Below are 22,101 nucleotides of genomic sequence, written 5' to 3'. Positions count from 1 at the left end.
AAAATACGATATACGCATACTTAGTTAATTTCGTTATTGTACTTCGTATGCTGTAAAGTTATTCCACTCCAGTCAATCAGGGTTTTTTTTTTCATCAAATATTTAAAATATTGTGGATTTCTAATTCCTGCATGGGCGGTTTTAATGATCAGTTATTAGAATGATGAAGATAATTCAAATATCAATGTTTAATTACATGTAATGATGCAGTTTCGCAACAAGGTTTTGCCAACTTCTCTAGTTATACATGTACATGCATGTTTCTTTGACATTTATGCATAATTATGTAAAATTAAAAACACTTTGAAAAAAAACGAAGTGTGTTTAATATTAGACCAAGTCCGTCCACTTTGAAAAAAAAAGTTTTCAGAGTGCGTTATATGAGAGTACACCTTCATTTTTATCATGGAGACACTTAATTAACGCACTTTGATTTTATAAAAGTTCAATATTTCAAAGTGCGTTGACACATGGCTGTCAAAATGTTATGTTGATGTTGTTAATTTTTTGTGTGCGCGAGAGATCTAGAGCTTAAATAATAGTTACCCATACATATATGATAGGTCCTTTTTAGTTTGTGCTGATCTTTTGTGTTTCTGTATATTAAACAAAAGGTGTTTTTATAGGTAGACGATCAGTGTTTCAGCAGAAAAATTATTACTCATACTATATCTGGCAATGAACTTTTAACTTAGTGTAAAGTTTATTGTCGCTGAAGTGTAGTACGAGTCTAGTATGAATACAAGCACTGTTCTCACAATCATCTGTATCGAGATTAATATACATATTACTTTGATTCAAAATGTATCGAATAATTTTTCCTTAATAACCCCTTTACAATGACTCGTTGTTACAAACACAGACTTTGATTCATTTCATTTACATGTATTTATTTGAATTAATTGTTGTTTTCCTGTACATTTTACACATAGATATATAGAACAATTTGTTCACTATGAAGCAAGGTTAATTAAAGGCACATTATAAATATAGATATGAATTGTAATTTTATGTTCTACTTTGTAGAATTTCAACATAATGTCAAACTCATTATGAACTAAAATTTAGCTGCCTTCATCAGCGTCAATGATCAAGAGTTGGTTCAACGCTGAAGAATGTTAAGCGTAATGGAACAGTAATTTGGAAAATCAATAGATTGTACGGGACGTGCTGTTTGTACTCTGCTTGGTCGCTAGTTTAGACTTTACAGCCAGAGTCGCCGGGAGGAAGTCGCCGGGAGGATGAATTTGGCGGTTCTCCTGATTTTGGAACTTTTTTATATTGGATTTTGTTATATCGTATCGGACAAGGAACAACCGGGTAAAGGCTTTTATCTTTTCAAGTAAAAAAACAATGCAAATATTAATGATATGAATGGTAGAAATATTTAACTGAAAAAATGAAGCTACTCTACGATTATAACTTTATCTCCGTATTCAATTTCTTTAAAAGAAGATGGGGGAATAAGATGGCGCAAATGCCCATTTGGTTTAGTAGTGAGATACAATTTTAAATTTATTTTTCCCAAATTAAATCTATTCAAATATATCATAATACAACTTTGCAAAAGCAAATTTTCTAACTATAGTCAGTTTTTAAAGCTGCTTGGTCCGATTTTTTTGTAATTACAGTATCTAAATTTTTTCCATACAAATCATATATCTTAGAAAGTTATGGACTTTCTCCTATTTACACAAGCAGAATCAGTCTCCTTTCAAAGTTAGAAATATTGAAAGTAAATAAAAATAATTTCTCTTTGGGCAAACGAAAAAACAAACCAAAATGCATCACGGGAATGTTTAGAAAAGGAAACCGCTTGGTTTCGTCCCCCGAATGATTGGGGTTATTCAACCCGCACGCTATGCATCGATTGTAAAGAAAGCAGACTTTAGAAATATTAGCGAACAAAACGTACACATGTTTATTTGTAATTTGTCTGATCATTTCGACCTTTATTTAAAGCGATGTCAAATTCGTAATACAACCATACCCGTCTCGTCGTCAGGGGTGAAATTGAACATGAGGCGAAATAACGCAGTACCTTTTAATGTCGTTTGTTTTGTTTGCAAATTTTGTACGTATTTTTCTTCATTGAAATTTGGCATAATTGACGGGTAAAACTACTGCAATGTCTATCATTATACATATACTAAGCATAGCCATCGTTTAATAGCGTGCATAAAATTTGATATAAAATCGGACCAAGCAGCTTTAATATATTTAACAAAAAATAAGAAAAAAAAATATTATCGGAAATTTTGGTGGTATCGAACCTGTAACATAAAAACCCTAGATATATAAGGTTAGCTTATGCCAGGTACTCTAACCACTGAGCCATTTCAGACACAACAAGGTGGGCTTTTTAAATATTATGTCTGACTAAGGCCACGAACTACCGGACTTGTATTATTTTTTCAATACGTTCAGTTGTTGGGATACAAAATGATATTATTAATATTTTTTTGCACGTTTTTGTTGATTGAAATCGGTTTGTTTTCCAATAGACCTTAATTAGACTATGAGAAAAATATGGAGCACAGACCCACTCTATAAAAGAAAATGCCTTGAAGTTCTAAAAATTGACAATATTTGCAGGTTTTGATACGTATATGCCTGTTTGAGTCAACATATTCCAAGTATTGAACCTACCTATAGGTTACAAATCAATGATTCGTTAAATATATATTGTTTTAAATGATTTTTAAAAAATCCCATCAGATTTATTGATACTTTAATTTTTCAGTAGCCTGTCCGACCGCGTATGGGCATTTTACACGCATTATCCACCCATCTTCTTTCTTTTCATATATTTATTACGGGCCGCCGGAAGGCGGTCCGTTATTTGATACACATTTAAATATTGTTACTGCGTTTCTGCGGGATAGTTCTTTTTTATTAGAATTAATACTATGCTTATTTTTATGAATTAAAAGTCAATTTGCATGTAGAAATATGTTTTATGCCTTTTAGAAAATATCACATATTTTTTCTTTTACTCGTAAATGAAAAGTAGGTCAAACTTAGTAAATTGTCGTATTTGGCGCGTTTTTATCGAGACTATAATCAGTTCGGAAAATATCGGAGTTCTTCATTCTTTTCAAAACAATGCATCAGGATCGGTATGCGGGACATACTAAAGACTTAAAGACCTGAATGTCATTAAATTTTATATGAATGATATTTTTGAATTTCTATGTGCCGTGTCAAATAAAAAGAGTTTGTGTGTGTATTTATTATATTTCCATGTAAAATGTGGTAGAAAATTTCATGAAATGACATTATATCAATTATTTATGCAAGAATATGACAGAAATGAAAATTTGAATTGACTGGAAAATTTGAACTAATAAATTTTTATTTTATTATGAGGTCCCTTGAAATCATGCTAATACATTAAGTTTTCATTCAATACAATGCAACCAAAATAACCCAAAATGGTTTGAAATACATAATCTCCAAGAGAAAAATGATGAGTTGCACTTTGTATTAGAGTAATGTACAAATCAATGTGTTCTCCATTACTTTATACTATGGCAATGATCATACAATTTCCGTTAGAAATGCTTACAGTAACGAAATCGATTCTTTAAGATAATAGTAAAATGTTAAACTTCAAAACAAGTTGCTGAAAGTATATTAAAATTTACCATAAAAATTAGAACAACCAACTCTTATTTTCTTCTTTGTGGTGTGTTTTTATGTAAACAACCAATGATTCATACAACAATTATATTTTTTGCGGCCCATTTGACGCTTGCGTCAATATGATTTCTTGTTCATCTTTTGTTATGCAAAAGATCACCAAAGCAGAAAACTGAATAATCATTCCTGATTCTGTCTTGCGTTATCTTTTGAATAACTCAGCAGATTTTAACAAAACTTAGCACGTTCCTTCAACCTTTGAAGGGTTGGGAGTAGAAAAAAATTAGGTTATTCGCATTTTCTTTTCAAGAGCCAATTAACCATTAGTACTCTTTCACAAGCATTCTTACATGTATATATGATATATTCAAGTTTTTCTATTTATCCCCCACCCCTTCAGAAATCAGAAAACGGTTCTACTGGGGGTTAAAAGCTCATTATACAATTATAAAACAGAAGGCAAAAACAATTCTAAAGTCTAGAAATAAATCTTTAAGAACAAGGAAGCAAATTAATACATGTACATGTATATGTACAATGAATATAGAAGTCATAAATATATTTTTTATATGACCCTTGGTGTAAAACAGCATATTGGGTGGGGAAGGGTGTCTAGAAGAACGGAAAACAAAGGTTAAATTAACAACCAAGAATTCATTTGACAAAACGCTGGCATCAAGACTGTTCAGTATTGGTCCAAATACGACAATTCTTGGAATCATATGCTGACCATATTGGGGAAGGAATTGGTCAAATCTTACATTGAAAGAAGAAAAAAAAACATTTTTGAAATTCACTATTTGAGAAAACCTAGCTGGTTTGAAAAATCAAAGTTTATATACACCTCTACCCTGAAACTTCTGTAAGATAAAGGTAATTATCTTTATAGGGAGAGTGGCACGGGTGTCGAATTTCAATTAAAAATAAAAATACATTTATTGAAATTCCCCTGAAAAAAAAAATGGATGGATATTGAAGCATGCAAGTAAATGAAGACGGTTTCAAGTGTTTTATACCCAAACCCCTTTAGGACATGACCAGTGCTCGTCTTACGCTGGTGGTGAGGAGGTAGTCACACATATTTAAGATATTCTACTGATGATAATTGTTAAGGGATTGCTTTTTTGAAAGTGGTACGATTTTTTTTATCCAAGACACGCAGAGTTCAGGAAACGGTCACAACCTGAGATAAAAATTTTAGCAAATAATTATAATCTATCATCCGGAACACCTTGGACCTTTCATAGAAAACATATGAAATATGTGACAACTTTTTAACATGAGGACGCGGTACTCTTTGTGAAATTGGCAATGAAGCAATCTGATACGTAGAAGTGTGTTTGAACAGGGACCGTCTTTGTCTGACATCCACGGGTGACCACGACCAATCCTCATAATGCTGATGGTCATGTCCTTTTACTCATCAATAGGATCATCACGTTTTTTGTTATCATGCATGATGGTATTCAGTGTTGTACTCATTATGATGATAATCAAGTGAACGCCTTTTTGTTATCATAATGATCATTACCTACGTCGTTTGCTCATCGTGATGATCATCATATCTTTTAATAATCATGCTAATAATCATATATTTTTACTTATCATGATAATCATCAATTCTTTTATTCATAATGCCGATCATCATATGTTTTACTTATCATGATGATCATCACTTCTTTTATTCATCATGCTGATCAATCATCATGTTTTACTCATCATGAAGATCATCACGGCTTTTAATCATCATGCTGATCATATATATTTTTACTCATCATGAAGATCATCAGACATTTAATCATCATACTGATCAACATATGTTTTTACTCATCAAGAGAATCATGTTTTTAAATCATCATGCTCATTATCATCTTTTACTCATCATGAAGATCCCCACGTCTCTTTCATATATCATTATTATTCATACGTTTTTTTAATCATCATAGTGGTCATCACGCGTTTGACTCATCTTGATTATGATCACGGATTTACTTATTATGATGCATGATCGTCACGCCTTTAACAATAATAATTTTGCATCCAGCGATGAGTGGTCGTCTAGATTCTGAATGTTGATACATGAAGAAGGAAGGGATATTTTAATAGAAAATTGATAAAAAGGGTCTCTTCTGCAGATTTTGATTGTGCTTTTGTGTTTGATCAGTTTAAAAAAGAATGTAGAAACTTACGTATGCATTGATATACACATGTATTTTATGCATTAAATACGTTTTATTTGATTAATAAAGCAAGTTGACTACTTGAATCTGAACGGTCATAGGTCAAAGTTAAACATTATTGCTCATGTTAGCGATGCTACACCTAGGCCTTTTATTGCCGACATCATGGAAATAAGAAAATTAATTTTTGATTCACTAAAAATTTATTTTAAGTGTGTCCGTTTGTGGAATGCCAGAACGGGGGACGACTTGTCCGGACGACCTGTCAGTGTGATTGTCCACCAAAGTACTATGGGTTCTTCTGTCAGAACGGTAAGTACTTGATGCTTCACGTGCTTAGTGTTCGCGCACCTGTCATAGTCATTTACTTGTTTCCGCAATTTTTGAATTTAGATAAATTTAAAAAAAGGTTCTTTCACGTTTCTGAAAAAAAAATACATGTACATGCAGTGTAGTACATGTATTACAGTAAAACTAGTTTGGTACGAACACAGATATATAGCGAAATCTTTTGTACCATAGCAGTATGTTTCTGAACTTTATCTGGACGAAAATTCAACTATTATGAATGCGTATACATATATATTCATTGAATATATCAGATTCAAAGTTTCAATCTCATCAATCTAAAGCTTATCTTTAACTTTTAAAAATCAGTTTGAATTTAACATGATACACGTTGTATGAAACAAATATTTTTACTGTTACTCTATGGTAATTTATCCCAATGTCACCAAAAGTCCGGATCCGATCCTCGCTTGACTTTTTCAACCTTGAAAAAAAGTAATATATATATTTATGAAATATGAATATTCTTTGTTCGTTAATCCACCGACCACACAATTTACGTAATTTAAAAAAATAGTTTTTTTTTTATTTGAATTCAAATATATATTAAAAATTCACACGAAACAAGCCAAACATAGATCATGCGTTCTTTGTCTTTGCAGATTACGAGAGAAGTCTGTGGCCTGGCGGGACCTATGCCCTCCCCACGTCAATGTTCGGCTGTCCTGAGACCGAGGCTAGAGGTTGGTCAACATCCTATGTCAACCTGACCCTCCCCGAGTCCTCACAGCAACAGGAATGGAACATGCAGAACCCCGGACCTCTTACCGACGTCATCGAGCCGAACATCCTAGGGCCTTACCATTACCGCGCCCTGCAGATGAATTTCTGTGTGAAAATGCCGACCTACTTCGAGGATATAGAAGGCAATATGACATCCACTGAATGGCCCAAAGGGCAATATTGTTTATACAACTTTACTGGCAGTTGTCCCAAGGGTACGGAAGTATTTCATGAGTTTTGTGTTTGATAATACCAGCATACGATTTTCGACAGTAAAATAGATATTACAATTTTCATACCAAATTTGTTTAACACAAATGTTTTTCTGGGTACACGTGCTTTTCGGTTTTCTATCAGCTGGCTTACCATCTTAAAAACTATGACTATCATACGTTCTGTCTCTTTGTCGATTTGAACATATAAATTGATTAGTTTTGTAGTTATCACTGAACACATTAGCCGAATTGCTTCTCTGGGTTCGCTCTAGGTTCAACATACATAAGTGGCCGCCTTACATCATTTTATCATTTGGACACCAATCATAAATAGGTTTTCCTTGTCATAAGTGTTATAACCGACCTTTGAACATCCCGTATAGGGTTAGATTTATCCCGATTAATGCAATGGAGCCTATAAAAAATTTACTTGCATAGCCCTGTCACACCAAGCTGCGTCCCCACGGCGTGTTCACGGCGTTGTAAATTTCATGGAATCGCCGTAGGATCGCAAGGAAAATTCAGAAAAAATGTACAGTTTTATTTGAAAATTTTACAAGTGGAGATGTCACGGCGACCTCACTCCGCTTCTACGGCGTGTTTATAAGAACGCCGAGCCACGGCGCGTACTTTGTGCATGTTCAAAGTGCGCGCCGTCGCAAGGCGTTCTTAAATGTTCAAGGCGATCCCACCGCGACGGACGAAGATGCCGTTGTATTGTTACGGCGCTGTAGGAGACTCTACTGCGTTTACCTTGGCGTTTTACATTATTTAAGGACGCAGCGGGATCGCCGTGAGAACGCAGCTCCGGTGTGACAGGGGTTTAAGTGCATTCGTTTTCATACTTATTAATTATAAAGACCAGGTAAGAGATTGTAGCCTTGACATAAGGTTCAAAGTCAAATGGAAACTCATCGTCAGAGAGAAGAGAACTATGTTTGAGAGAGAAACTTTGTTGATTGTAATTTCACATTCATTTTTAATTTAAAGCATGACCCAAGTTAAAAATAGATAACGTATGCACGTTTTCACTGCTTTGAAGTTCTATGGAAAATAAGACACATCGATCAAAAACGTATGACATTTTATCAGTACTTGCTTTGTACCTTTAACTGTATTTACGTTTTATTGCAATATTGTCTTCATGTATCTAAATGATATTGAAATTGCGCTTGGAGAATAATGCATTTTATGGAGTTAAATGATTTTTATTTTCATCTTTCTTTTTCTCGATGAAAAAGTTGTTGAAACATGTGTTGAATTTTGATAGGTACATTTAGTTTACAAATACTTACTGTTTTAAATCAAATGTAACAATTAGAAATGTCAGAAAAAAAATGACAATCTGACTGACAGATGTCAGTACAAATTCATCTTCTTGTTCACATACATGTACACATATAAGTTGTTTGATTTTCCCGAGCCATACCCTACTTTTATTCCATATATTCTCATACACCGAGTGATTTCAATTTGTATTTCCAATATTCTAAGTACATGTTATGTACTGTAGATTATTTAAAATTTTGTAGGAATATCCAAATAGTACGTGTTTAATTCTAAAACAAAGTTTTGAAAATTCTACCCTTTTCTATGACTGCTTTAAGGACATTTGAAAAGCAGGAAATATCAACGTTTTGTTGGTACATTCACATACCAAAGGACTATAATCGTTTAGTAGAGTTAAATAAATATCAATTTTTCCTAATCTTAACTCCTCTACATTTTCAGAGCATGATTATATATGGTCTATCATTTTCTATGGTGGCATATCTCTGCCCCTTGTATGCAAGTTATTTTTGTATTAATTATGTCGACATGCAAGATAAAGATGCTGACATGCAAGATAGTTATGTCAACATGCAATATAACTATGTTGACATGCAAGAAAATTGCAATCATTTATAACTCTTATTTGATTGCAATTTTCTTGCATGTCAACATAGTTATGTTGCATTTTGACATAATTATCTTGCATGTCAACATATTTATCTTGCATGTCGACATATTTGGTAGAAAAATAACTTGCACACAAGGGGCAGAGATATGCCACCATACTCCTTGTGAAAAAAATATTAGTAGCAGGTAAACAGTAATGTACGAGAGTTAATAACTTCACTTAAAATTTTTAGTCACGATTTTATTTACAGACTTTACCAACGGTACCTTGACAATTAGAGGATACCAGTTTACTGAACAGGACATAGGGGGTCAAATTCCGGGGAAAATGATACAAAACCAGACACTCCTACTCCAGTTCTGTTGTAGAGAAGATGGGAACCATTCGACACCAATTGAGCTTCCCAAAGAATTCCCTTTCATCATGTTTCAGGTACACGCATTTCTGTTTTAAAAAACCAAAGATTGCAATATAAAACGTTTATCGCTTACTGAAAATTACTTTAAAGACGTGTAAGAATCTTAAGAAAATGTGTTCAAATGGGCATTGTCACAATCTGAGCTAAAAAAAAATGAAATTCATTTTCCATGTTTGATGCCTTTTTAATTATATTTTACTAGGTATTTTTTACAATCATCTTCAGTTTGGTTGTACGTTGGTGAGGTTCATACAAAAAAAAATAATTTTCTTTTTTTTCAAAATAACATTGTTTTAGTCAAATGGATTAGTTTCTAGTGATTAATAATCTCAGTGTGCTATTAAATCAATTTTTGTTACATGTCAACAATTTAAAAAAAAACCTCAAAAATCCTACCACAAAAACTCAATATTACGAGCTTTGTTTTAAAAACTTAAATAGTCTCTCCAACCTGCTTGTAGCGGTACAACCCACTGATGGATTTTGGTTGACCATCACAAAAAACCTTACGCATTTCATAACATGGCAAAAAGAATTTATATGTACATTTGGTGCAAACCCTGACAATGTCTCCTATGAAAAATGTTACAATGACAACAACCCGTTTGTATTTTTTCAGAGTCAATCTGTAGACAGATGTCAGGAGATAGAGTCAATGACGTCACAAAGGGATTTCTTCTATATGACCAATCAGAACAATAACTGGGAGTTTAAAGGGGCGTTACCAATGTTCGACAAAACAACACTGAATAACTCTGTGGGCGTGCCATATTGTTACTATATACCTTACGGTACTACCCCCCTCCCAATCCCAAATATATGATATTTCATAGGTTAACTTTTATAATGTATCTCATAGTAAACATATCAGCTTTGCATTTTATAGAAGGTTTGGTGATATAATATTTTTTTTCTTTATGGTATTTTCGTCCATAACTGCAAGGTAAGTTATTGATTAGATATAACAGTTTTGTAGACTTTTAGATTTTGAGAAAACAGTTATTGCTCCTAGACTAGAACCACGATAAAGGAATATTCAGGTCTCATTCACGTTGAAAATTGCAACGTATGTTTAACACATTTGTCTGGTAACGTATATTGAACATATTTTGAACATACGTTGAGCACATGGATTGTTCTACGTATGTTGAATATGTTTAAATAATATGAATTTGAACAATATGTTAAACATATGACAGTTCCAAACATGCTCGTTTTTTTTTTATAGCTAATTATGTTTCAGATCACATAATTATTCAACGTATGTTCAACGTATGTCGAACATATAAGTTTTTCTGTGTATTCTTATAATTTTTGTGATTCTTATGGTTTTGAATGAACAAAGTTTGATTAATGAACAGTGACATTCAAATAATGTTAAAGCAATGCATACATGTTTCATTAATATCAACATACGTATTATGATGTATGTGTCGAACTAAAAAAAACCCAATACATTTTCATTCTTTTAAATCTAGAGCCATTATGATTTTTTCGCCTTTAAATGTAAAATATCATAATTGTACCAGTTAATCTTACATTTGATTAATCATTATTTTCCCCCTTTTTAAATTTTATCACGCCTTTAAACTGAGGCTCTTCATTCAGAGCGTCGGGAGTGTTACTACGAGTCTGACATCGGAAACTCCTACAGTGGCCGCGCCAACGTCACGGCAACCGGAAGAGGATGTCTACAATGGGCAGGCTCATCGGACTCGTTCTACAAAAACGACCGCAAGGCTTACCATGAGTTTGAGAGTAATTACTGCCGTGCATATGAAATCGGCAGTTACAAAACAAACGAACCCGTCTGTTTGGTGCAGCACCCCTCCACCGTGAGAAGCTGTGGGATACCTAAATGTGGTGAGGTTTTTCTCTTTGTCTCTGTCAAACTTCCACATAAAATTGTGCTTATTCAATTATTGAATATTCATGTGATTTGATTAAAAGATAGATAAATAAAAGAAAATAAATCTTATTGATGAAATAAAAACTTTTATTACGTGAAAAACATGTGAAGTAAGTTAAAGGTAATGACAGGCAATGTTTTTTCGTGGGATTTAGCAGTTTGAAGTGATATAAACAAGCGCCTGAAAATTCATTAAAAGTATTGTATTTAAGATTCAGCAGCATGTATTGATACATTTAATCTTTCCTTTTAAACTTGTGTAGGAATTTTGACAATAGATTGACTTGAAATCGCTACGAAACCTTCTCGCGACACATGCGCGGAAGGGACTTTGATGAGGTTTTAGAAAGACGTTGAACATTACTCAAGTTCTGTCCTCAGTTGATACTGATTAAAGATTTGAATTGCTGGTTTTCCTTAGGTGAGGACAGAGATTTGAAAGAATTTGGAAAATTCAAACCTTTTCGAAGTGTACCACATTACAACACAATGAAACCGGAGTACGCAGTGGATGGTTCTATAGGTGAGTCCGGAATATTTGGAGTAATAATCATTTTTCAAATCCACCACTGTGTTTTATGTGATATGGGACACCTGTCGATAATAATAAGTAATAATACTAGTACATTATAACCAAAATACTTTCACCGATTTAGAACTTTTAATTTTTACGATATTTGATCCCCTAAGAAGTTTTTAAAATGTTTGGAAAGTTAAAATTTTTAAAAACACCAGCGGGATTCAAACTCACGACTTATAGATTTGTAGTCAACGCTCTAACCCATTGCGCTACGCTGTTAGGTGACAATTTTGGGAAAGAAAATACTTTTAAAATTACTCTGAATTTTCTAGTATTGTTTTAATTCAAAATATAGAACGTCACAATACTATGTCCCTTACGACCTCACATATGCAGGATTTTGCAGGCAACTTGAAATCCCTGGTCACAGACCGTCCCCTATTGAAGCCCTGGTTCCAGGTCAATCTTCAGGAGTTTGTAGAGGTCCATGCCATCCTTATCTACCGATCTGTCAGTAAGTCAGCAGTGTTTTTATCACTGACGTCTGTAAATAAATATTCTCGTATTGGACATCCCCACAACGTCACAACTCGTAGTGTCACAATATATGTAATTTTATTGCCCAGTCCTATAGGGCGACATATTCAAAATATCATTTTACATTTTCAATTTTTTAGGAAAAATTCTAATAAATTCTGTAATTGATTTTAAAGTGATTTTTCGACATCTTAATTAATTCGAACAACTAATTTGAACAATTAATAGTAGAAAAAAATATTCCCAGTATATCAAGTTGTTGATATAATTTTTTTTTTAATAAAAAGTTATAGAGTGATAATTCATGTAAGAAAACTTGTAATTGTACGAAGACTTGTAATGGTAAAAAGATCACATTTTTACTTTTCTGTCTCTGTTACTCTTTTTCTGGTTTTAGCTAACTTTCCAAATAACCTGCGATATTTTGGAACATACGTCAGCAAGAATCCATGGGACTTCATGAACTATGGCGCCGTGCGGTGTGACGACCTCCGATTTCCGGGATATTCTAGGGTCTTCCGGTACCAGTGTAGACGTCCCGTGATTGGTCAATATGTTACGGTCCGGAACTTCGACTTTTCTCACCCGGGTAGCAAGCCGGGTATATTTTATCGAATGGAAATCAACGAGATGGTGATCCTAGGAAAATGTGAGTACATGTATGATAAAATTGTAATTCATGATAAACTATCAAGAATCAGATGACGAGCTTGTATCATTTCTTTAAATCAGTCTTAATGCCAATAAAGAGCTTGAAAAGCGACTGAAACAATAAGTCAAAATTTTACTTGACTTATTCGCGAGGATTTAAACTGTTAATGTCAAAATTTTATCAATTGGGTCAACTTTCTTGATATAGCTACCAGTTGTGGAAGGCCTCTAGGTATGGCCTCGGGTAATATCTACAATTACCAACTCGAAGGTTCCTCTGAAGACGCTGAAGGATCTGTAGTAGAATCAATAGCGCTGGCTCATCGGGGGCGATTGTACAATCCGAACCCAGGATGGTGCTCATCTCCGGAAGACGATTCTCCATGGTTTTTAGTAAGTATCAACGCCAGTATTTTTCAAAACCATGAAAATCAAATCATTTTTTAGAGAAAATGATTGACTTTTATGATTTGTGAAATGGAGACTGTTAATAGATAATTGCATTTATAAAAGTAATTTCGCTTGTAATTTATAGTTTTGTTTTTTTTAAATACAATTTCTAAGAATGGAACTTTAATTCACTAGCGTACAAAACAACAGCAAAAATTGAACATGATGATTCAGATTTTTATATAATTCAATGTTATATCGACTGTTTGAAAAATAAACAGTAAATAAAGCATATAACAGTACCAAACTGTTGCACTTGCAGATCGACCTTATCACCCCTACTATTGTCCAGGGACTGATGGTGCAAGGTTGGACTTCCGGTAAGGATTCCAAGTACATTCGGTCATTCCTGGTGTCTTACGGGACCGAGAGAAAGTCCCTAAGGCTGTACGACGACTTCGCGGGGATCGTCAAGGTGGGTGGTAAGGAGTGTTACCTCAACGTCAAGAACAAAAAATGAACAATATATATCTTTTTATTCATTGTTTGATACATACATTTATATACTTCTGTTCTTCATCTCAAATGTCTAAAAGTATCAGCAAAGAAAGTTACAAAAAATACAAAAAAGGTTCTATATTTTTCTTATTTCGCGGTTTCAAATCACAAGTGTATAATTTTACTTTTGTCCAATTTTCAAGGATAATAACCTGGTTGATGTTAGAACTCAATTTTGATTTATTAGGCGATACATCTTGCTCATAAGCCTCTTGTCATATGGTGAGGGTATACTGAAAATTTTTTTTTTTTGGCAAACAATTATTAAAAGATAATGTAAAGAAAAACTTTGGTTGTTGTAGGAATTACCACAATCACATTTTCCAATGAGAGGTATATACAAACAATGTAAAATCGCCCCTTTTGTATAATATTGATCAAATTTCAGACGTTTGTCATCGATGTCAGCGCTGCAGTGATTACGCCACAGACGTTTATATTTCATCATGAAATCCTGGCCCGTTACATCAAAATAATTCCTGATACAACGAACGGGCAACAAGCCTGCCTGAAGGCGGAAGTAATTGGCTGCCAGAAACAACGTAATGCACCCGAAATGTTGGATTTCTTTGAACAAAGATTTTATTTTTTGTTCCCGACGGCTGTATAAGGCGTAATATTTTATTAATGAATTAATAATACATAGAGCAATCATGGCTTTGATTTGTACGAAATCCCATAGTTACCGCGACCCTTTAAAATTGGTGCATTTTCAATGCACATAATCAAACGTAGGTTTATGGCATATATAATTTGTTTTATGATAAATATTAGATATAAAGAAAGTAAATAGACTTAGAAAAGAAAATATACCACACTTGGGAGACACGTGAATATCGTAAAAGAAGAATTTTAACAATGTTGTGATGTCATTCCATTCCAGCAGTCTAAAAATTTACGTGTGATAATCCAATATTTGTGAGCTTCTGAATATCAGACTGTTACCCTAATAGGCCTCGAAACTGTCTGATAAACTGTTCATACAAAACTGTTTTCGGCAAAGATCCATTACTTACTTCACTTCTGAAATAGGAAGACAAAAATCTTCCAGATTTTGAGAAAACTTAACAACTTAATTTCTACAGAGACATTTTGTTAGAAAATCGTAATTACAAAGATTATTTCAGACCAAAACATGTTTTTTAAAATAAACTTAAATCATGATTCCAACGGTGAAACAGAATGAACATTTATGCCACCCCCCCCCCCCCATTGTTAAAATTATTCAGGAATAAATTCAATATTTATTTGTTTTATACGATATAAAATGGTTTGAAGCAGTTTACGCTTTATAAACTGCGAAGCGGTTTATAAAAAAGCGTAAACTGTTCCAAACCATTTTATATCATATAAAACTAATAAATATTGAATTCATTGCTTATAATTTAATTTTTTTTACTCTTCATTGTAGATAAAAACGGTCATTTGGTTCACCGGTCATTTGACATTTAAAATGACGTAAAATTGTACAAAATTCAAAAGTAACGTAAGGCGTATTGATACCTTTTTGACTTTAGTCTTACAATGACGTAGGCAACATTTTTTATACGACATAATATAATATTTAGGCAATCAGAAAGCGCGTTACAAGCAGAATTAAATTATTCCCAAAAATAACAACATTAAGACCAATTATTTAAAAACATTGCCTTAGGTTTATAAATATCTTGAACAACTTAATTGCTGGCACGGATCATACTCACTTTACACTCTTTTTTTATTTAAACAGTGCAAAGAGACATTCAATGTAAAGAAGAAAGTATGGATTTCGGGTTTGAGGAGCTGAGGCGATTTTCCTTTTGGTTGAATGGTTCACCTTATATTCTGTACAACTTCACGTCGGTCGACGACTGCAGAGAGTTTTGTCTGTCCAATGGGTGCACGTCTCTGAATTTTAAGGATTATTCTGCCGGAAAAACTTGTTCCCTGTTTGATGGTGACCGGTACCACCCGACACGACAGTCCGCGTTGGTACTGACCGGATCCAGTCTAACCTACGCCTCCCATCGTCTGTGTTTTAGTGGTAAATTTATGTCTGTCGGTTGTCACAAAGTGAGGATAGAAGTCGTTACTAACTTGAAAATGACAATATATAAATAATGCCTGTTTGGGAGGGTAACAGTTGAAATTGACACCCGAGAAAACCATTGTCAACCGACGCGAAGCGATGGTTGACAATGGTTTTCGAGGGGTGTCAATTTCAACTGTTATCCTCCCAAAAAGGCACTATTTATTTTGTTATACTGAATGTCTTAATTTTAAAGAAACATCACTGCTTTTAGATAGGAATAACGTGAATTCTAAGGCAAACCGTACGCGCATGATTTTCGCGCATGTAACAATTCGTAATGTTACCCGTTGCTAAGTGCGTTGCTAACGCTGAGGGTAATAGAACAGATTATGAACTGCGTCTAAACCAATCAGATTTCAGTATTTAACATGAAAGTATAACAAGGAGTATTATTATACGTTTATAGGATGCTGTGAGTTAGAGAGCTTTTTATCAAACCAGAGGCATGAGTTATTCCCAAGAGCTTGTCAGAAAGATTGTAATTCAAGTTAATGGTTTGTCAAAAGAGCTTTATCTCACTCACAGCCACTGGGTGTGTTTAATTATACTTTTAATGTCTCGTTATCAAATTCAGTAAGTTTTAATCGCATTAACAGCTATCGTGTAAATGTTTTGTTTGGATGAGTTGTAATTAATTGTGATAAAGAAATATAAACAATTTCAATGATATGTATTTAACATATAATTGATTAACACAGTACTTAATTGATTAGAACTCGTTCTTGCAGTATAGTTTATCCAAGGCTGTAAATGAGATTGCTCCTTATCAAAACCGAGACATGAATTATTCCCAAAGAGCTTGCCCGAGGGAGATTAGAATACTAGTACCTGTCAACGGTTTGATGAAAGAGCTATAACTCACTCACAGCTTTTGGATGTAATTTATTATTTTTACATTTCTTTTTTAATAATTTTTATATAATTATGTTCATTATTGCTAATGGAAGCAAATTTAAAAGCCAGTTTTCTCTCTTTGATTCTAACAAACGTTCAAATTAGTGTACAAATGGTTATTTAGAATCAATTTACAATGAAACAAATACTATTTGACTTTTGCGAAACCATGGGGTCGAAAAATGTCACAAGTGTTTTCTCCTTATATCACAGAATAATGATGTATACAATAATTGACTTTATTTTTTAATTTAAATTTATCTTTAAAGGGGCATGGTCACGATTTTGGTCAAAAATTATTATTTCAATTTTAATGTTTATAATGCTTCAGTAAGGCATTTATAATAGGCAACCGAAATTTGAGTGTCATTTGTTGAGTTATAAGCGAGTTACAGAGCTTACAATTCCTCGCTACTTAAACAAAGCTGTTGTTTACATTTTGAATGTTGAAGTGAAAATTCCCGTTTTAGACCTAAAAGGAATGTGTTTATTTATGCTTAAAATGAATAAGAATATAGACAAATCATCTTGAAAAAGATTGTTACTGGAATATTGAACCTATGTAAGCAAAAACAGGGTACGAACCTTGTTTACATGACAAAGAAATGTGGGCCCTGTATCTTGCTTATAGCTCATCGCCGGGCATCCAAATTTCATTTGATTATTAGAAATGCATTCATAAAGCATTGTAAATAATAAAAACAGAAAAATAAAATTTGACCAAAATCGTGACCATGCCCCTTTAAACATAAGATATGCGTAATTTACGTAGAATCATAAAACGAAACACTTTTGTAGCTTTTGCTTGGTGTAGAGTTAATGAACATTTTATCTCTTTTTAGCTCACCTGAGCCAAAGGCTCAAGTGAGCTTTTCTGATCACAATTTGTCCGTTGTCTGTCGTCGTTGTCGTTGTCGTCGGCGTTGGCGTTGTAAACTTTTCACATTTTCATCTTCTTCTCAAGAACCACTGGGCAGATTTCAACCAAATTTGGCACAAAGGTGAAGGGGATTCAAGTTTGTTCAAATGAAGGGCCACGCCCTCTTTAAAGGGGAGATAATTGAGAATTATTGAAAATTTGTTGGTATTTTTCAAAAATCTTCTTCTCAAAAACTATTCGGCCTGAAAAGCTCAAACTTGTGTGGCGGCATCCTCAGGTAGTGTAGATTCAAGTTTGTTCAAATTATGGTCCCCAGGGGTAGGGAGGGGCCACAATGGGGGGATCAAGTTTTACATAGAAATATATAGACAAAATCCTTAAAAATCTTCTTCTAAAAAACTATCAGGCCAGAAAAGCTCAAATTAAAATGGGAGCCTCCTCAGATAGTGTAGATTCAAGTTTGTTCAAATCATGGTCCCCGGGGGTAGGGTGGGGCCTCAATGGGGGGATCAAGTTTTACATAGGAATATATAGAGAAAATCTTTAAAAATCTTCTTCTAAAACATTATTAGGCCAGAGAAGCTCAAATAAAAGTGGAAGCTTCCTCAGGTAGTGTAGATTCAAGTTTGTTCAAATCATGGTCCCCAGGGGTAGGGTGGGGCCACAATGGGGGGATCAAGTTTTACATAGGAATATATAGAGAAAATCTTTAAAAATCTTCTTCTAAAAAATTATTAGTCCAGAAAAGCTCAAATAAAAGTTGAAGCTTCCTCAGGTAGTGTAGATTCAAGTTTGTTCAAATCATGGTCTCCGGGGCTAGGGTGGGGCCACAATTAGGGGATCAAGTTTTACATAGAAATATATAGACAAAATCTTTAAAAATCTTCTTCTAAAAAACTATCTGGCCAGAAAAGCTCAAATTAAAATGGAAGCATCCTCAGGTAGTGTAGATTCAAGTTTGTTCAAATTATGGTCCCCGGGGGTAGGGTGGGACCACAAGAGGGGGGTCATGTTTTACATAGGAATATACCGAAATTTTTTTTAAAAATCTTCTTCTCAAAAACTATAAGGTCAGAAAAGCTTAAATTTGAGTGGAAGCATCCTCAGATAGTGTAGATTCAAGTTTGTTCAAATCATGGTCCCCAGGGGTAGGGGGGGCCACAATTAGGGGATCAAGTTTTACATAGAAATATATAGACAAAATCTTTAAAAATCTTCTTCTAAAAAACTATCTGGCCAGAAAAGCTCAAATTAAAATGGAAGCATCCTCAGATAGTGTAGATTCAAGTTTGTTCAAATTATGGTCCCCGGGGGTAGGGTGGGGCCACAAGAGGGGGGTCATGTTTTACATAGGAATATATCGAAAATTTTTTTAAAAATCTTCTTCTCAAAAACTATAAGGCCAGAAAAGCTTAAATTTGAGTGGAAGCATCCTCAGATAGTGTAGATTCAAGTTTGTTCAAATCATGGTCCCCAGGGGTAGGGTGGGGCCACAATTAGGGGATAAATTTTTATATAGGAATATATAGAGAAAATCTTTAAAAAAAATTCTTTTCAAAACTTTATGGCCAAGAAAGCTCAAATTGTAACCATCCTCAGATAATGTAGATTCAAGTTTGTTCAAATCATGGTCCCTGGGGGTAGGGCGGGGCCACAATGGGGGATAAATTTTTATATATAGAGAAAATCTTTAAAAATCTTCTTCTCAAAACTATAAGGCCAGGAAAGCCCAAATTTAAGTGGAAGCATCCCAAGATCGTAAAGATTCAAGTTTGTTTAAATAATAGTCATGGGGTATGGTGAGCCCACAATGGGGGATGAATTTTTACATAGGAATATATAGAGAAAATCTTTAATATCTTCTTTTTAAAGACTATTTGGCCAGAAAAGCCTAAACTTGTGTAGAGGCATCCTCGGATAGTGTAAATTCAAGTTTGCAAAATCACAGTCCCTAGTGATAGGGCTGGGCAGTTTGAATTTTTACATAGGAATATATAGAGAAAAATCTTTAAAAATATTCTGGGAAAGTTTTCGGTCCAAAACTCAGTACTTAGTGTGAAAGCACAGGTTATGCAGATTTAAGTTTGATGAAACCATGATTCCCTAGAGAAAAGGGGGGCCACGAAATGGAGGGGGGGGGGGGGGGGGTAAATTGGAATAGAGAAAAATCTTCTTACAGGTACAACAACAAAAGGGGCTTGATATTTACCAAAAAAAAGAGGTGGATAAAAATTGACAGATTTTCTATTTTTTTTAGCAAGATCTACTGTACTTAGTTGTCAAGATATTTTGATACTGTAATGCTAATTTGATCAGAATTAAGGCAATTGTTGCTCAGGTGAGCGATGTGGCCCCTGGGCCTCTTGTTTATGGTTACATTTTTAAAAATTGTATCGCTCTAAGTGAGAATGTTGGCTGACGTTTTAATAAAACTTAGATTGAAAATTTAATTATTCATATGAATAATATGTAATATTTACCTTTTTAATACTATGAAAATTTCATTTAATTACAAACACAACAAACATTAAAAAAATCACCCTTAAAACTTTTCATTTAATATTGAACCCTTTCCAGGCGTGACGAAGCCTAATCGATGCAACTTTTTTATAAACCTGACAAAGGAGGACGAGGCTGTCATTAGGTCCCCCGGATTTCCATTTAGTTACGGACAGGGTTTAAACTGTACATGGATAATTGACGCAGGAACTTCTAAATTCGTCAAAATAGAAATAGTGTACTTAAAGCTGGCAAAACCAACAACGGTGTTGGATTTGAATAAGGTAAATTTAAAATAAATTAAGGTTTATTTTCAAACTAATAAACAGTTACATGTATAATGATTTAAAATCAATATATTCGGTTTTTAGTAAAACATGCATACCAACATCCTTGTTTTAGTTGATACACATAATACCTATCTTGAAAGTTAACAAATATCACGATAGCAAAATTATCTTCTATGAGAGTCTTGAACTTTCCAATATTAGGACATGCACTCTATTATGAATTTTAATTTTTTACTAAAATTATAGGTTTCATAGTCCTGTTTGAAAGATTTCAGGCAGGGATGTAGTCGTCATTACAATATTATGAGTATTCTACTCCATAACGAAACTTAATTAAATCCATAAATGTATAAGACTCTTCGACAAGTTTGTGTATGGGCTATGGTACTCAGGAGACTGTCAATGCATATTTGACTCTTAGTTTGCTTTTAGTCCTAAAGAAAAGTTGCAAAACTAAAATAAACACAAAGATAATATACAAGATAAAGATTCAATGAACCTTTACAAATTAAACTAAATTTATACAATTGTTGTTATTTTCCTTATTTAGAATTTCAGAAAACATTTTGTATATCATTTAGTATGTCGACAATACATATTTTGTGTTTCAGTTAGGAATGTTTGATGTCAATCCAGGTAAATGCAAAGACAGTATCTCTGTCAGGGATGATTCGAACACCTTTACAATCACAGCAGATACTGAAGGTGATTTCAAGGACTCGATGTTCATCACAAAGGGGCAAACAATCTCAATGACGCTTGAAACTTGCTTTCAATTATCGAGAGAAAATTCAGAAAAGATATTTGAAATAATAGCTTCAAAATCAGGTAAATGACCTATATTACATGTACTGTTCTTACTGATTGTTTATAGAAATACGTTACAAATCAACATTGTATTGATGATTCTATAAATGGTTATCTGCTTGAAGGGACATAGTCACGATTTTGGTCAAATTCTATTTTTTCTGTTTTTATTATTAACAATGCTTTAGTAATTCATTTCTTATGATCAAAGGAAAATTATGAGTCAGTTGTAGAGTTATTAGCAAGATGACGGACTCACAATTCTTCGTCCTTTAAACAGGGTACTTGTCATTTGTTTTTGTTTACACAGGTTCAATATATCAGAAAAAATCTTTTATCTTCTTATTCATTTTAAGGATTAATAAACAGTTCCTTACGTTTAATACATTCATTTCAGGTCTAAACCTGGAATTTCCTCTTCTACATTCAAAATGTAAACAAAAACTTTGTTACATAGCAAAGAATTGTAAGCTGTGTAACTCACTTATAACTCAACGAATGACACTCGAAGTTTGGTCGCCTATTAAAAATGCCTTACTGATGCATTGTAAAGATTTAAATTGGAGAAATAAATTTTGACCAAAATCATGACCATGCCCCTTTACATGTAACATAAGAACTAAGATATGAATAATGAAAAATGACACTTTTCCATTTTTAATTTTCAAA

At 33.6% G+C, this 22,101-nt stretch overlaps 1 protein-coding gene across 1 annotated transcript in view; it reads left to right on the top strand.

Annotated features, from left to right (window-relative positions):
• The first annotated feature begins 1,066 nt into the window (after positions 1-1,066).
• Positions 1,067-22,101, top strand: part of LOC128157705 (uncharacterized) — a 35,210-nt gene continuing 14,175 nt past the window's right edge. Inside the window, 15 exon segments of the mRNA XM_052820299.1 lie at positions 1,067-1,320; positions 6,036-6,134; positions 6,773-7,108; positions 9,259-9,440; positions 10,046-10,217; positions 11,035-11,294; positions 11,762-11,858; positions 12,262-12,369; positions 12,790-13,041; positions 13,252-13,436; positions 13,756-13,908; positions 14,380-14,533; positions 15,721-16,014; positions 20,414-20,619; positions 21,237-21,453. Of these exon segments, the coding sequence (XP_052676259.1) occupies positions 1,242-1,320; positions 6,036-6,134; positions 6,773-7,108; positions 9,259-9,440; positions 10,046-10,217; positions 11,035-11,294; positions 11,762-11,858; positions 12,262-12,369; positions 12,790-13,041; positions 13,252-13,436; positions 13,756-13,908; positions 14,380-14,533; positions 15,721-16,014; positions 20,414-20,619; positions 21,237-21,453 (2,794 nt within the window). The 5' untranslated portion in view covers positions 1,067-1,241.

This window comes from Crassostrea angulata, chromosome 8 (assembly GCF_025612915.1).
Source record: "Crassostrea angulata isolate pt1a10 chromosome 8, ASM2561291v2, whole genome shotgun sequence".
Classification (NCBI taxonomy): Eukaryota; Metazoa; Mollusca; class Bivalvia; order Ostreida; family Ostreidae; genus Magallana; species Magallana angulata.
The sequence above is the reverse complement of the archived record's forward strand: the minus strand, read 5'-3'. Positions and strand labels throughout refer to the sequence as shown.